The following is a 16625-nucleotide window of genomic DNA, read 5'->3' as shown; positions in this document are numbered from 1 at the left end:
CGCAAGCTGCCGCTCCGGTACACCACTGTCTGAGCGGGCTGGGCAATTTTATTTTTACTTCTTTCTTTTTCTGCCCACGCTATAATTTGTCTGAGCATACAGTGCGCAAGCTTGTTTGTGATATCGCGTAGCTGCGCACAGCCTGTCTGTAGACACTAAAGAATCTATTAAAGACGCAAAATGTATCAGAGCGGTATCAGCGGATAATTAACGATTAATAAATCGCCAATTCTTCGCAGCACCCTCCCCCAAGGCCCGATGGGCTCTTGGGAATGCTTGTCGCACGCTCTCGGTGGGCGATACGTTGCGCGTAAGGCACTATGCGCGACTGGTATTGGGACCGTGCGAGCAGCCGTTTTCACAAGCGCACATCACAAGCGCACAAGAGAAACAACCCCATTGGGAAATCGCCTCGTGCACTTACGCAACAGACATTGGAAAACCGAGATCGCGAGCTTTTCAATACGCTTTTATTCGACCGGCACACAACCATGGTTGACGTCTCTTGATTTTGTCATTGGCCAGCCCATGGACCTCGGCCAATTGCTCCGAATTCATAAATATGTGTCTTCTTTGAGCACTGCGGGACTGTTCTGACGCGTGAGCTTTGGCCAAGCATTATATAAAGCCAAATATACAATACGCCAGTCATGACTGCCAACGACAGACACCAGCCAATTACGAACTGCGCATAAGTAGCGAATCACGCTCTTGGTCGGTCCCCGAGATTGCTGGGGTAAAAAAAAAAAAAAAGACTGCCGTGTCAGCTTGGTCGCCTAAGCACGGACTGCCTGTTTGTGTATGTGTGAGGGTAACAGGAGCCTGTAAGGTTTTTTTTTGTCTTTTATTCTTTTTTGTTTTCGATGTCTGCGAGCCAAACATTAAGCGTTTACAGCCCTATGCAGTCGTCGAGAGTTCGTTTCCAGTTATGAACGTAAAGGCTGCACGTGAAATAACGACGCTTCATTGTTGACGTGCGCCCCGATCTTAAAGCTCGTTTTTTTTATCCTTGTCATAGACCACGGCAGTAGCACGCCAGTTGCGGCCACCACCTTCTTTCAAACTTGCAGATGCGCTTTATCGCACCATGGTTGACGACGCCGAGATGCCGCAGATTCCCGCACAACCGATCAGCTACGATGACGCGCGCAGTATTCTGAAGTGAGTCTTTTCTCAAATTATACAAGAAAAAAAAAAGTAGTTCGCTGTTGTAAGATTGAGGGAGCTTATAGCGATGGCCTGCCGTTCTTGCTAACGGCAAGAACAGTCTTGAGTGCGCTCCCCGAGGGGAAAATAACGCTCCTCGCTATCCTCTCCCTGTCCCTTTTATTTCCTTTGGCCGCAGCTCGGGTGTTTAAGATTTAGCAAATGCCGCGGTCGGCAACCTATTTCTCTCTCTCTCTCTCTCTCTCTCTCTCTCTATATATATATATATATATATATATATATATATATATATATTCAGTACAACTACTGCTACCTATAGAGGAACTGTGACGAACGCATTTTATGACATGCTTTGCGTGTAAGGTTGAGCAACGCTATAGTCGGATACAACTGAAGAACGAAGCGGCCGATGCCCCTCAAAGGAGGCCCCCCAGCCAATGGCGTGGACCGATTTTCATGACGCAGCGGTTAATCCGATTAAGCTGTGGTCATTCCCCATTAATCTGCCACCCGCTGCGATTGCACGCTAGCATGTCCAATATGATCGGTCAACGGGAGAATCGGTCGACGCCATTGGCTAGAGGGTTCCCTTTGATGGGCGTTTGCGACTTCGTTCTTGAGTTGTACGAGACTTAGACCACCATGTACTGAAAACTATGCAAATAAAGCGGTCAATATTTGCATGTAAGCTTTGCATTTGGTTCCCCGCCGCGGTGGCTCAGTGGTTAGGGCTCTCGGCTATTGAGCCGGAGTACCCGGGTTCGAACCCAACCGCGGCGGCCGCGTTTCTATGGAGGCGAAACGCAAAAGGCGCCCGTGTGCTGCGCGATGCAAGTGCACGTTGAAGACCTCCAGGTGGTCGAAATTATTCCGGAGACCTCCACTACGGCACCTCTTTCTTCCTTTTCTTCTCTCACTCCCTCCTTTACCCTTTTCCTTATGGCGCGGTTCAAGTGTCCACCGAGATGTGAGACAGATATTGCGCCATTTCTTTCCCTCAAAAACCAATCTTCATTTTTCAACTTTGCATTTGGCTCTTTTCGGTGTGAAACCCTCGATCTGACCAAGTTTTTGTCCAAAAACTTTATTTATGCAATATTGATCTAAGCTCTGTTTATAAAAATAGGGCTTAAAATTATTATTCTTTGAACTGAGCAGAAAAACAAAACATTCATTGTGCGCAAAGAGTGTCACTGCTGTGCTTCAGCATCATACACAAATAAAGGTGAATAGTAGGCTGCTGTCACAAGCGCTGACGGGCCAGCATTCTTTCTTTACGTGTCCACTTCGGCTGTGGAAATGGAAACTAGCTAAATTGTAGCGTCCTAAATTAATGATTACTACTGAAATGGCAGAGGCAGGCAGAAAACGACGGGACTAGTGGTTGTCTTGAAGTTTTGTATCCTGTCTGCGTCTGCCATTTCGCTATTAATCATGAATTTAACAAGCCAATACCAACTATCCAAACCAAACACTTTTAAGTTCAGTGTAGCAAAGGCACATCTTTGCTTCCTCGGCAATGGGGCTAACAACCCTTTCGTTATTGTCGTCTTTTCGGTTCAGATCTTCCTCCTATCTTTTCATATCCTACGCATTCGACTGTCAAGTAGCGCTGGAGAAGGAATAAATGAAACCACTCTAGAAATGGCCCGCGCTGTGAGGCTCATGCTGACAAATAAGGCTCTCACGAGTGGATTTGGCTCATTTTCATCCGTACATCAGCAGAATGGTCCATTTTTAATTTGAAATAGCATTTCATCGCAGGTTTTCTAAGCTTTAGGGGCCCCTTTCGTTATTCTAGTTTTTCCAAATGAAAGGTGCATGGATGGCATTGTCATTACGGCATAATTTGACTTAGTTTTGGTTTCTGGATTTGGCTCATTTAGAAAAAAAAAAAAACTCTTCGAATGGATGCAGCCGTGCTCTTTTAATCTAATGTGTTTAAGTGAAAACTCCAAAGGAATAATTGCGATTAACATTCACCTTAGCCCGCCCATCTACTTTACACTGGAGACCTTTAAAGCACATTGGACTAACACTGTTCCAGCCTCCAGTTGCAGATAATTTCCCCCTCGTCGTACTTCGCCATCATGTGGTCTGCCGATAGCGGCTGCCGATAGAGACTCACTATAATATCTTTCATGCGGTTGCCTTTGAGGCGGGGTTGCCTCAACTGCTTTCGCACGTCCTACTCGGTTTAATTACGTTAAAACTCTAATTTTTTTCTCTCCAAATTTCCACCTTACGCTTCTGCCTTTCTCTCTTCCACCGTTACCCCCTCCTCCGCAATTTTATTCTCGGTCTCCCTTGGCTATCACCTGAATGTTTTCTGTTCTAACAACCAGATGGCGCCACTAGGTTCAGCTTATCGTTTCGCCTCTGTTTACAGACGCTGAACTAAAAGCGCGAATGTGACAATTGGCCTAACGTACCGCACAATTCCTGCGTTTAGCCTATGCAAGCATGCATACGCTTGTGGTACGTAGAGAGCGTCCATTAGTACTGTTTAACCATATCTGTGTACGCCGCGATCAGACGGCACGAAGACGCCGGGGCATGAAGGAACACGTTGAACACGAGAGGTCGCGGTCGAAGAGGCGACGTGGTGGCCGGGGAGTGAACAAGGGAGCATTTCAGCGACGGCGGATTTCGCTCGCTCTCGCTTTCGAATGCCCAAATGTGACCGAGCTATTACTACACCCCCTCTGTAATGCGAAAGCCCTGAGGGTAAAATAAATGAAATGAAAATGAAAACACCACTCGGACTTAGCGACAGGTGAAGACCGCGATATTAGGGCATGCTTGCTGCTGTTATTCTTCGGTTACCGCCGCGGTTGGTCAGTGGTTATGGCGCTCGGCTGCTAACCCGAAAGACGCGGGTGCGATCCCGGCCGCGGCGGTCGAATTTCGACGGAGGCAAAATTCTAGAGATCCGTGTACTGTGCGATGTCAGTGCACGTTAAAGAACCCTATTTGGTCGAAATTTCTGTAGCCCTTCAGTACAGCGTTCCTTATAACCTGAGTCGCTTTGGGACGTTAAACTCCCATAAACCACAAACCTTATTATTCGGGCGCTATTATCAATCAGAGCGCACCTTTCCGCCCGTCCTCATAGAAGCGTATAAAGAAAGTAAAGATAAATCAGGCTAAGTCTCAATTTTTAAACGACCTCCTGGGGTAGTTCTTCGCCCAAGAGCTAACCACGAGGATCAGAACTTGAGGTGGTTAATATGTCCATTCATGTTGTAGACGACAACTGAGTGGAAAGGCAAGAGACTTGAAATTGGCGCCAACTTTGTATGTGTGCCTTAAAATGTTTGGTCTTTCCACTAAGCTGTCGTCTACAACACGAGCTGTATAGACGCATCTCAGCCCCGCCGCCAATGCCAAGAGAAAAAAATAGAGATATGGCTAGGCCACCGACCCTCTCTTGTTTCGCCAGCCTCCGCCTATCACTTGTCTTTGTGCAGCATACTCGCTGGTGATGTCCCACCCTTAGACCAGCAGGACAGGACATTAGTCAGGAAATTCTCACAAAACTGGTGAGGAGGTCCTGCCAGCGAAGGAGAGGCGGAGTCGATATTCAGCCTTATTGACGGCCTGTGTGAGCTGCGATTGACTTAAGAGTGTATCAGCACAACGTTATGTATACCACATATATCTGTGCTGTATACGGTAACGGCTGAGCTAAAACGCTCTAAAGTCTGTGTATAGGCACCCGTAAGCCTACTGTACTGTACCCGCTGGGTGGGTTATGCTGGACGCCATTATGGTCTTGGAAGACAAGCAATCATGTTCACGGTACGTCTGTCTGCCTTCGGCCGCGTGCAGAGAGCTGGACGGGACGCCATGTCCGGAAAAATGGGACCCCATGCTTGGAATTGCCTGCTTCGTCAACGAGTCGGCTCCACGCATCAAGTGAGCAAGTGTCATTAATTTCGTTCGCGTTCATCATCCTCTTCTCTCGGGCTTGAAACGGACAGTGTGCGGGACAGTAGCGTGTGTACCTCTCGCAGGCGGACCATCGCAAACCTGGACGAGTGATGCCATTATTGCCTGCCACTTTAATTCAAAGTACTTGAAGTGCTGCCCTGTCTACCCCTCCGGTCCCTATCTTTCTTTTCTTAGTGAAGTCCACGCATGATAAGATCTTTGGCTTTCTTTCCTGTCGTCTCCTTATGAGCGGAGAATAATCAGACAAAAGTGGCCTACAAGCTGTACCGGATTTTTTCTCATTTGCCTCTGGATTCTTGCAGTTTAGAACTTGTTGACTGCGAAAAACTCCCCCTGACCTTCTTCCTCTCCCCGTTCGAAGAACAGGCAGAAAAGAATGTGCACACCTGCGCCTTCCTTACGCCCTCGCCCACAAATCACTGAAATCTTTGTTACGACACCGTCACAAACCCTGGAAAACTCCTCTAATATAAAAAAACTAATTCTCTTTCCGACAGAACAAACAGGTGATGAATCGTTTTTCAACCGTCGACTGGTTTACTAACGCATGCTGTGCACGAGAGCACATTGATAAAAAAAAAATGCTCGTGCCTGCAAAACGAACAGTTCTGCTCATAGCTTGATCGATGGCTTAGGATCGGGCTGAGCTGGAAACGTGAGCCGGATCAAGCGAATGCCTCAATTCTGTTCCGTCATTTTCATCCGCCGCACCAAGTGGTCAGTCCCGGCTATAGTGGGGGCATGGCGACGCTTAAACTAGCGACGAAGAGAAAAGAGGTGTGGAATGGGATGGCTGAGTTACTCTGGCCCTGCTCAAGTTCAAGCGGGTGCTCGCTCATTGCGATGTCTTTGGTTCCTCACGCTCCTCTACTATGCTTCCTTAGCGAGTGTGCAAGCGAAGCGAGAAAGCCATGTTTGCTGCGTTGTCATGTGGAATAGATTGCTAGACCTCACGAAAAGCCTCGATGTTCAGATTGCAGGTTGATGTACACAACGAGATGATCTTCCGGCCTATCGTCAACGTTATCGGCATCATCAGAGGCAAAGTGGAACCAGGTAAGTGATACGGGAGTAATTGTTCGTTAGCGTCTGCCCAAGCACACCCATACAGCTGCAGAGGAAACCATACAACTTTCATAGAAATTTCACAGTGGAAAAAAAAAATTCAGCCCGTTCCAGGGATCGAATCCGGGACCATCGCATATCCGGGGCAGTCACTCTGCCAACTAAGTTAACCAGGACGGCCAGCAAGTAAATGGTATGGTGAGACCGCATTGATCAACTCGAAGTGGAAGCGGTGTCAGTGCAATGTTCTGAGTAGCTCGGTTGGTAGAGCGACTGCCCTGGATTGGCGGTGGTCTCAGGTTCGACCCCCGGACCAAGACGAATTTTAGTGCGAAAGCACTACTTCACGAGGTCAAACCATCTCACCGAGTTTGTGTGAAGCTTGGCCGTCAGGGTGACCTTGTCGAGACCATATACAAACAAAGACTGCCGCAACTGGGATTCGAACCTGCGGCGGCGCCAACAATTCAGCTTCGCATGGCCACTGCACGAGAGCACTATGCTCTCGCCGCAGCCGATCATGTCTTGTGCTAAACTGCAATACACACTCGCGTTGTGCACTGCACATCATCGTCCTCATCAACTAATACTACTGTAATGAAGATGGTGATCATGCGCCGACGCCAACGCCGACGAAGCTCTTGAGGCGGCCGGCTGACGATCGTGCTGGAAAACTGTTCCTTGTGATCCTGCCTCTCGCCCCGCTGCTTCATCGATTACTTGCACAAGAGTCTTCGTCGCCGGCGCTTCCCACGTCTCAATAAACCACCCTTCACCACTGTCCTACTAATATCGTCCCCGGACGTTCCGACGACCCAGCAAAGCAAAACCACGAGCCAACCAGGTTAAACATATGCTTTCGCACATCTACTCTGTTTAGCTACGTTAAAACGCTACCACATACATTTTTCTTCTACTACGAAGTTTCTGTAGGAGCTGTATAGCTTTCCTTTGTAGTCGTATGGCTGCGCTTGGGTGTACGCTAACGAGTAATTACTCTCTTATTACAGGTCTACTCCTCAGGGGGATTTCCTTAAAACATTGCACTAACCAGGCAAATAGAGCGTCTGCACAGTTTGCAGCCCTCATCTACGTATAAATGTTAACTTTGTGTTGTCAGCGCTAACCTGTAGCATAAGCCCTATGTAGTGAAACAACGACAGCTTGATACAGATGTTGCGGAATTGGGTGAAAACTCAGCGATCGGCAGCGCTAATCCGCGTAGCCTGAGTACTTCATTCATGAACGTGAAAAGGCAGCGGGTTAATTCGAACCAACTGCGCACCACTGCATTACATTCAAATTGTACAAACTTCTTGTGCGAAAAACCAAGACACAAGCACGCATACGGCGAGTGGGCCGCAGCGCCATATGTTTGGGCCCGCTGTTGACGCCGTGCGTATTTGCTGCGTAACCGTGCCCGCACGGCGCTGGTGGGCAACTCGTGTTCGAAGAAGTTCGGTGGAAATGGCCGTGGTGAGATTACGACGAGGCAGTCCAAGACGAGTTTTTTTTACGGCACCTGGTTTTAAAACAACTGAAATCCTGGTCGCGGCGCTTTGTGCAACCCTGTTGTTATAGAAGCGACACTTGATAAAGACCCTCAGCCTGATTTCAATGCATTGTCGCGAGATGATATATTGCAGCAGTAATTGAAAGCAGGAGCTATCACCTTGTATGCGGGGGAATTCGCTCATGGAAGAAGCAAATCAGCGCAAAAAAGCACGTACAACTGAAGAAATGGTTTTTATATTTGTTGCTGTGCATCGAAAATCTGCTTCGTATTTTTTGCGCTGCTTTGCCTCATCCTAATGAACCACCTAGCCCGAATTGCCGCTCTTCATCAGTTCGCATTCGTTCATCATTTTAGCGAAAATTTTGACATTTCCTGAACATTGTGGCCAGGATTATGGGCTCGACCTGTGTACTACCAATTATTCAGCCCTCTTCTGTAGGCATGTTTCCTTCAGCGCTCTTTAGTATGCGGAAAAGCGCCGAGAAAGCAGAAAGTGCCAAAAAAAAACAGAGCAAAGGTATGAAACAAAAATGACCCTTGCCGCCTTCACCTCCCTCAGGAATGTCACGTTCCAACAACTACTTAAACGTGAGGCACATGTATATCTTGCAGGTTATCATGCGTAACAAAACGGATGAAGGGAACACGTAAGCAAGTACTCCTTGTGCAAGCTGCTCGAGCATGCCTTCGTGATACCTGCATATTCGTTGGTAGCGGTGTACTCGATTCGAGGCAGTGCCATTGCCGCAGCGTTGCGTTAGTCCTCTGCTACGCAAGATTGCTATCGTGTGTACATCTTGCTGACTACTCATTAGCCAAGACTATCCGTAACGCATCAACACTGCTGCAGCCTTGCAAGGAACAGAGGCCACGGTGAATGTCTGGTGTAATGAGCGCACTAAAGCTGATATTTTGCTGGCAGTCGAGCGGATGCTACTGGGGCTGTCAGCACGTCAGTGGCCGAGTTCCCAAAGCGGGCCGCACTGAAACACGGTCCGTTATGACCAGTTTGTGCTAACGGACCAGAAAGTCATGACAGCCCTGTGGTCTATAGCCATGGCTCCGGCCAGTGGTGAACCACGTAACGTATGAACGGTTTTGAGCATGAGCGTTCGGTTTCTGATTTGGTGACGGCAGCCGCGGTTGCCGTCACAAGTCGGTGAGGTCTTCCTTAGCAGCGATATCGACGTCTTAGTACATGGTGCGGCCACTGGTGTGAACCGATCGGCGAGCGCAAGTGGCGGATAGTGTCGCTCCTTCAGCGGCCGCGTGATACAGATGAGCTCTCGGCGCGTCGCTGGCGCAGATCGGTTCGTGATGATCGGCAGCCAGACGCACGACGACACGCGGGGCTCGGCACACCCGCTTCTGTCGGTGACGAAGCTGCTGATTCAGAGCAAGGTCTTCTGCCACCTGCACAAGCACCATCGCTGGACGCCCCGACGCAGTCTAATGTTCGCGCTGTTCTACGCCGAGGAGAACAGCCTCATGGGGTCCACCGAGTGGGTCGAGGAGTACATGGGCGTGCTGCTGAACAGCGGCGTCCTCTACCTCACCGGAGGCATGCTCAGCGGTACGCGCGCTCACCTGTCGACCGCCTCCGGGTTTTGTGTCTAGAGAGACCATGTTAAGGTCCGTCTATCTAGGCTATGTCGCTCGCGTTTTCAGAGTGTACGATATGCGCCGCGGCGTTTTTAAGCCCGAAATGCTGCTATTTTCCATTCTCGGCCAATTCAGCCGAATGTCGTACGATAACTGCGGTGAACCTGAGGCTGAAGATTAAGCCGAACCATAGTCCTTCAATGTGGCCGAACTTATCCGAAAACTTCCGAACCGTTTTCCGTCCGAACGGTATCTAAGAGAAAAAAACGTCAGCTCCGAGCGAGAAACGACAAATACATCTTTTGTGTTTTTTCACATCCAGCAGACAGGCACAATATATTTGCTACAAGGGACACACTCCAAGCGATAGCGTGATCAAACATGGATAACCCGTGACCCTGCCAGACAGCAGACTTTTCCCTCAACTTCTGAGTTTCCTTTTTCCAGTAGTAAGCGTTATCTCCGTAATGTTGCAGTGATACTCCGAAGCATGTGGCAGGCATATCGCTGTCCATCGAGTGCTTGCAAAATTTCCCGGATGCCGTGCCAAATACCTACACTCTTCCAGTTTATTTTGGAGCCAGTCTTCTTAGAGTGCAGTTTTCTACAGCGCGTACTGCCCCCACGCCCGTAAAAAAACAAAAAAAACGGCGATGTCATCAGCCTACACCGGTATCTATTTCTGACGACTGCAACTTAAAACCACGAATGCTTTCGCGGAGAAAGGAGAACGGAAGGGTTTGAGGTGAATCCCGGATAGCAGAGGGGAGAGCGGACAGCCTTTCTTTGCCGAAGGTTTTCATCGACACATATTTACCTAATTCATTAAAACTGCGGCCGTTCAATCCTCGTAAACCATCCTAACGCCAGGTTCACATGTATAAGAAGCATGCTGTCACATTACTCGCGATCTAAAGTTTTCGTCTAGACTAAACTAAACTGCAATACATGGGCATTGGTCAGATTGCTGTACCCTTTTGTGCCGCAAGTCTGATGAGACTCTGCAAGGTGTTTGAATTACCGATTGAAGTCTTTTGGTCATTGCTTTTATTAATTTGTTCTTACTCCGTGTTTGTATAGGTCTAATCGGCTGATGTAAGCCCGCTTCGACAGACATTTAGCAAAGTGTACTGCAGGGGTGGAGGCTATAAACTACAACGCCTGATGAAGGCCTCTGTCCCTCTGTAGTTCAGCGTAATGCGGGTACATAAAGTGTACACTAGATATATCCACTTAGGAATGTACTATTTGAGTGCAGCTGGAAACAAAAATTTTACAGTGGGCATCACTTGGTCATCTGATTTGGGGGTTAATGTAATGTGCGCTGTCGTAAACTATGGAGGCGTTCTCTTTTTCTTCACTAGCTTTAGAGGACACAGAGATCTAAGACAATTCGCACTGGCTCGACAGAGGCAGCTTGCGCTCGTAAGAGCAGCTATGTTCACGCCGTCACGGCTGCGAGGAAGGAGAAAAGCTCGCGGAGTTCTCTGTGAGAAAGGTAAAGACGATGACGGCGAGCACAATGGACCTAATTACCGCTTCAACTTCCATCCATTTCGTGCTTACTTCCGGCTACAAGACAGGTTGCCTTGTTTTTAAGCATCGGCAAAGCGAAAGTGAACGAGGGTTATTTGCTTGTTTTTGTTTGTGCTGCAAACGCCGGTTTGTATTCTCATACTGCGGCTCGGCTAATCCAGTTGCTTAGCTAATCTAATAGGCGCCGTTGCTTCGCTTCCTCTATAATGCGCCAATAACGTATGGTGGGGGACAAGCGCGCACCAACGTGCCTCGCGCACCAAGCACTCTTCTGTTGATTGCAGGCAGCAAGTTCGTGCCGAGGGCCACTCCGGGCCTTTCGTGGTCCATACGCCACGTCGCTGAGCTGGTGAGTCGTTTCGAGTCTAGTTTCGACTGTTTCCTCGTTTCAGTGCGTTAGCATTACTGCTGCCATCTTCGCAAAATCTGTCCGGTAGTGTCCGTTTGAGGCCGCTTAGTGGAATGTGGAGAGGAGGGTAGGAGAATGGACAGGAGGTTAGTGGGCAATCAGAACTGATCAGAATCGGTGGGAGGAGTCACGTGGGGAGCAGGGCGGCCAATCATAGACGTGGAGCGGGAGGGAGGACACACGCTCTATAACACTTCAGCAGCGGCGTCCGTACACTGTAAACAAAAATATACCCAAAAGGGAGTAAAAAGGGTGGCGGCCACCCTTTGTAATCCATTTGTGAAAACATTTACTTCATGAGTGGGGAGTAAAAAGGTGGACTGTCCTCCATTTTACTTCCATGAGGGAATAAGGGAGTAAAAATGAGGATTTACCAGCATTTACTCCAGTCTAGAAAGGGAGTTAATTGTGCCAAATACTCCACCGGTGCCGAAATGGAGTAAAAAAACACCATTTTGTGCAATCCGCCCCGCCACCTAGCGTTTCGTCTGCTTCTGGTCGGTGGTCTGATAACGGCGGTGAGTGAAGACCGCTTGGTTACCATCGTCGCCGGATCTCTGCTGACTTCTGCTCCTTCACGGGCGCCTGCCGCGGTACAAGATATCGGCTTGTCGCCGTTTTCCGCTACAGTACGGTACATAACTGAATTGCTCCTGTGAAGCCTCCAGTGCTCTAACCATACCTAACTTTCCTTGGTTTGTGTCGCCACCCCGTTACAGCCCCCGCTTAGGCCTAATTCTCACAGGCTTTTTTCAGTGTGGTCCTCGCAATGTGTTGCATGAACATGGAACTGTGATAGAACATAGTAACGCTGAGCTCTTGCTTGAGCTCATGAGGCCCCATTTTTCCTCAGCCATGTTTAAAATCCAAGCCTTAATGAAGTGAATATGAAAGCAAGCACTGCCATTCCAAACTACCATCAGGTGTATTTTCATCTTTTCTGCTCTGGTTTTGGGCCAAATATAGCGTGGTGCATGACCGTGAAAACTGCCCAGAGTCTCCTTTTCAGTTTTGAACTACTGATTATAAGGTTACATCCCTTTATCTACGAACATGGCCAACGAAACGAGCTCGTACAGCAAAAGGAGACGACAAGCAGACGACTCCTGCCGCGTACGCCGCCGCTGGGCTAGCAGACGGCGGAAAGAATGCGTGATGGGGGGCTAGGGCAGCGCAGTTTCCCAAGTTGGGTTGCCGGCGGCCCGCAGAGCTACTGCCCGTTTCCACCGCTGTCACTGCTGTAAGAGTGAGCCTGAATGAGGATAAATAAACATGACGCCATTTTTGGGCTCCATTTCTGTGGGTAGTAAAAAATTTACTCCCTTTTCACTCCAAAATAACTCCCTTATATAAGGGAGTAAATAAAAAACACCATACGTATGGAGTAAAAAACTCCTTTTGGGTGTGCGTTAGAGGACAAGCCATTTACTCCCTTTTGGGTGTTTTTTTTTTTGCTAACAGTGATATATTCTGAGAACGTGCAATACTATACCGTTGCCTGACATGCTTATCGTTGCAGGTGCGTTCTAACGAGACGGTCTCTCTGCTGCAAGAATGGGAGCAGGACAAGGGAGCGTCAGCTCACATGGCGGTGTAAGCGCTGGTTTAACGACTCTCCTTTGGTGCGGGCCATAAATTACAAACTGCACACAAAGTCAGGGTTTGAATTAAAATTCGACGCGAATTAATGCAGGACGGAAAGTGTCCCCGCCGTTCCTTTTTATCGCATTTGAGCAGCTGCGCTTGGTTCACTCGTCCGGCACCTGGATGGTCGACGCAGCCTTTTCAGCTCTACTGGGAGTCTAGCTAATCATTGGCCTGAAGCCCATTTTGTGTCCGCGGCGCTGTGCATGCTCTGCCCTGTTGATCAGATTGCGAGTTCGAGAATTTCTGCAATGTAGCATCTTTGCGTGACTTTTTTTTTTCAGCTGAGGCTGAAACGAGCATGTGCGGTCAGAAAAAAAACGCACACACAAAAATTTCGTCTACTGTTCGAAACTATCAGAAAATACGCTTTAACGGTTTAGAAATGAAGTGTTTGGCAAAGTTGGTCCCGTACCTTCGCAAGATAACGAAAGAAAATAGCATTCGAGTTTCGTTTGTCTAGCGGTCATGTACTCGGATTGCTGCTTTTGCCTTTCCACCGTTTGTTGCTACACACACTCTGCGTCGTGTAGGGCTGCATTAGTCGATCGGACTGGGCTTCGCAAAACTTCTTGTATGTTCTCTGCGGCATTTCGCCGCCACGTGCTGTGTCATTCCGTAACGCGGGGAGGCCCCAACCAAGAACTATTTTCCGTCTTCTGACACGGACCGTTGTGTCTCTCGAACATATTGGTCATTGCGCAATGTCAGCTGACGTTCTTAATGGGTGCCGCACGCGGACATTGTGCATTTTCTGAGTGGCGCTAGTCCACCATGTGGTGCGAAAAATTCAGCTGGTGGCGAATTGTTCTATGCGTGACAATTTTGTGAAATGAGCCGTTTGAATCTTCGCAGCAGACTGGTTCTTCTCGGACTCTCGCTGACGCCACGCGGCTTTCAAGCGCTGATTAGAATGTCCGTGCTTCGCTAAAACTGCCTGCTTTTTTTTTTCGGGAATTTTCCACGTTGCTGTCCCACACAAAGCCACGCATGCTGCGTTGCCTTACACGGGGTTGACTGAACTTATGGGAGTTTCGCGTCGACCTTAGATAAATCGTTTATCTCATACATATGTGTTAGTCCTATTTCAGCGCTTTTAGCCATTCGAGACTAATACAAATGAAAAATTTAAAAACCTGGGTATCAGGAGGGGGGGGGGGGGGGGGCGGTCATGGCCACCGTGAAAACTCAGATGCAAAAAATAAGCTAACATGTTAGCACAGATCTCATTGCAGACGTCTGACACCGCTATTTTTTCTGTCTCTTTCTCTTTTGTTTCAGAGCGATGCCCCCATTGGGACTAGCAGATGAAGCAGCATTCACGTTTGGTGCCGGTGTTCCATCAGTGTTCTTTCACTTTATGGTGAGTAACCCACCATTGTATCAGGTGTGCCGCCGTGCACGAGAAGAGAAGGCTTAGCGGTCACAGCAGCCTCAAACTGATGAGAACAAAAAAAAAAAAAGGTCAGTGTTGTGGAATTGCGGAAGCTAGAGCTGGACTCATAGCTGCTAGCGTGATAGCCTTTGATGGCTGATGTCAGCGAGTCAGAGGCCGAAGTCTCAAAGCTGCGCATCAGGGCGGTCCGTGACTGGACGGCTCCTGGGCTAATGTACGCTAGTCTTTCCAGATTTCCGCTTAAGCTGCAGCCACGAGCCGTTGTTCCGTAGGAACAGCTTCGCTAGCTCGCCACTTGGTAATGGCAAGTGAGGCTCCAGCGACGCTGCCGTCATATGTTTACTAAGCTACACGTGGGCAGCATCAATTCGGAAAGTTGCCCCGCCAGTGTACAATGCTCAATTTGTTTTCCGTAAAGAGCAAAGGCGAAATGATATTTTCATTGTTGCAAATGTGGACGGTGACTAGACCTCAAATCTGATGAACTTCAAGAGAATACTATCAACAGCAAAGATGTTAGACACCCTTCGCCCTTCTCGAATAGTTTGCTATAATTAAAGATTGTGTAAGTGTACGCTTTAAGTGGCAGTGCTGTTTTTGTTGTTTGCTGCTGTCGGTGTTGTCTAAGAGAGTAGTTATGCCAAAGCAGCAATACGAAAACATTAGCGATGTCAGCTTGAGCGCGAATGCTGCTAAAAATGAAAGCAGTTGCTTTTTCTCTTGGATGCACGCTACACCGGGCCGTTGTACACCGAGTATTCTCCCCTTCCGTTCTTTTTGGGACGGTCCATCTCAAGCATTCCAGCTTTTTTCACTGTGACGAGACAATCACACGCCCAAAGAGGACACCAAACGTGCTGTCAGCGCTTGTGAAGCGGTCATGGAGTAACAGTGAAGACGAGTTACGAACTAGAAAACTGCGTAGTTGATGGTTCGTGTCCGTCTTTCTGACCCATTTCAGTGCCGTTTTTACTGCAGATGAAGGATACGTTACGGTGCGTGAGCTCGAACATTTAGACGGGCATCCGTCTGGCTCGATTGTGCATGCAGGTTTGGTTGGTTTGGTTTATGGGCTTTAACGTGCCAAAGCGACTCGGGCTATGAGGGAAGCCGTAGTGAAGGGCTCCGGAACTTTCGACCCCCTTGGGTTCTTTAACGTGCATTGACATCGCACAGTACACGGGTCTCAAGAATTTCGCCTCCATCGAAATTCGGCCGCCGCGGCCGGGATCCAACCCGCATCTTCCGGGTCAGCAGCCGAGCATCATAACCACTGAGCCACCGCTGCGACGAATTGTGCAATGTAGAAAGAGAGCACAGTGGTGTTCTTCCGTGCAAGCAAGAGCCACGAAGTTGCAGCAAAGTGCGTCGACGGAATTTCTTTATTCCATCTAACAAAGTTACTGGCGAGCGCCGGCAGAGCTGGGCCGACGGCAATGACAAGCTAGGACAAAGTGCCGCGACAGCGCTCGGTGCCGCGGTATATAAGCCCTTATCAAAGGGGCGTGTCCCAGTAGCGTGCGTGTTATCAGTATACGCGCGCAGCCACTACAAGCACCAACTAAGGGTAGGTGCTAGAGCCTCTTTTCACCCCGAATCTTGGCATACGCACCACACAAAAGCGAACAGGTGTCAGGAAATTTTGGCCAGCGTCACGTGACCACTCAGAAGAAGCGAGATCTGCTGCCTTAGTCACCCGCGAAGAAGGGACCGAGTCAGTTCCAAAACGTTGGGACCTTCTTTCTTTAAACCCCTGATTGGTGCAAGTCTCTTTCTGCGAAGCGTCATTTGCATGTCTGGAGAATATACAGTTTCCAGTTCCAGAGACGCAGACATGGAGTGCTTGGCACAAATTCAGCGTCATGAGTAACGCGATGGATGCGTGTGGGTTCGCGCAGCACCGGCACGAGACGGAGAGCATGTACCCGGCCCTGGGCACGGCCCACGACTCGTACTCGATGGTGGAGCGGCAGGTGGACCCCAAGTTCCACCTGAGCCGCATGGAGGCGCAGGCGTCGGCGCTGCTGGCGCGCCTCTGGGCCGACCGCACGCTTCTGCCCATGGACGTGCTCGAGCTGGCCGAGTGGATCAACTTCCGGGTCAAGGACTACACCAACAGCCACCGGTCGGCCGTCGAGTCCAACCAACTGTCACTCGGTCTGTGCATATCTTAAGGCATATCTGTCTACGATCTCCGAAAAAACGTCTAAATCGCCTGGGGTTCTTAACTACCGGTTCTGGGGTTCGACCACCTGGGGTTCTTAACGTGCACTGACATCGCACAGTACACGGGCCTCTAGAATTTCGCCTCCATCGAGATGCGACCGCCGCGGTTG

The 16625-nt window shown here is 49.1% G+C and overlaps 1 protein-coding gene across 5 annotated transcripts in view; it reads left to right on the top strand.

Annotated features, from left to right (window-relative positions):
- The window catches only part of LOC149352279 (N-acetylated-alpha-linked acidic dipeptidase 2-like), a 94017-nt gene that overhangs the window by 66322 nt on the left and 11070 nt on the right, over positions 1–16625 (top strand). For 4 of the 5 annotated variants that reach the window (XM_089581437.1, XM_089581440.1, XM_089581439.1 and 1 more), the window contains 8 exons: positions 1071–1161; positions 4999–5085; positions 6095–6177; positions 9009–9275; positions 11125–11189; positions 12769–12842; positions 14175–14256; positions 16188–16446. In XM_089581437.1, coding sequence (XP_089437563.1) covers positions 1071–1161; positions 4999–5085; positions 6095–6177; positions 9009–9275; positions 11125–11189; positions 12769–12842; positions 14175–14256; positions 16188–16446 — 1008 coding nt within the window. The remainder of the gene's footprint in view (positions 1–1070; positions 1162–4998; positions 5086–6094; positions 6178–9008; positions 9276–11124; positions 11190–12768; positions 12843–14174; positions 14257–16187; positions 16447–16625) is intronic. The other variant, XM_089581441.1, reaches the window with a different exon arrangement.

The sequence above is a fragment of the Amblyomma mixtum genome, chromosome 3 (assembly GCF_055824585.1).
Source record: "Amblyomma mixtum isolate Tamu chromosome 3, ASM5582458v1, whole genome shotgun sequence".
Classification (NCBI taxonomy): Eukaryota; Metazoa; Arthropoda; class Arachnida; order Ixodida; family Ixodidae; genus Amblyomma; species Amblyomma mixtum.
The sequence above is the reverse complement of the archived record's forward strand: the minus strand, read 5'-3'. Positions and strand labels throughout refer to the sequence as shown.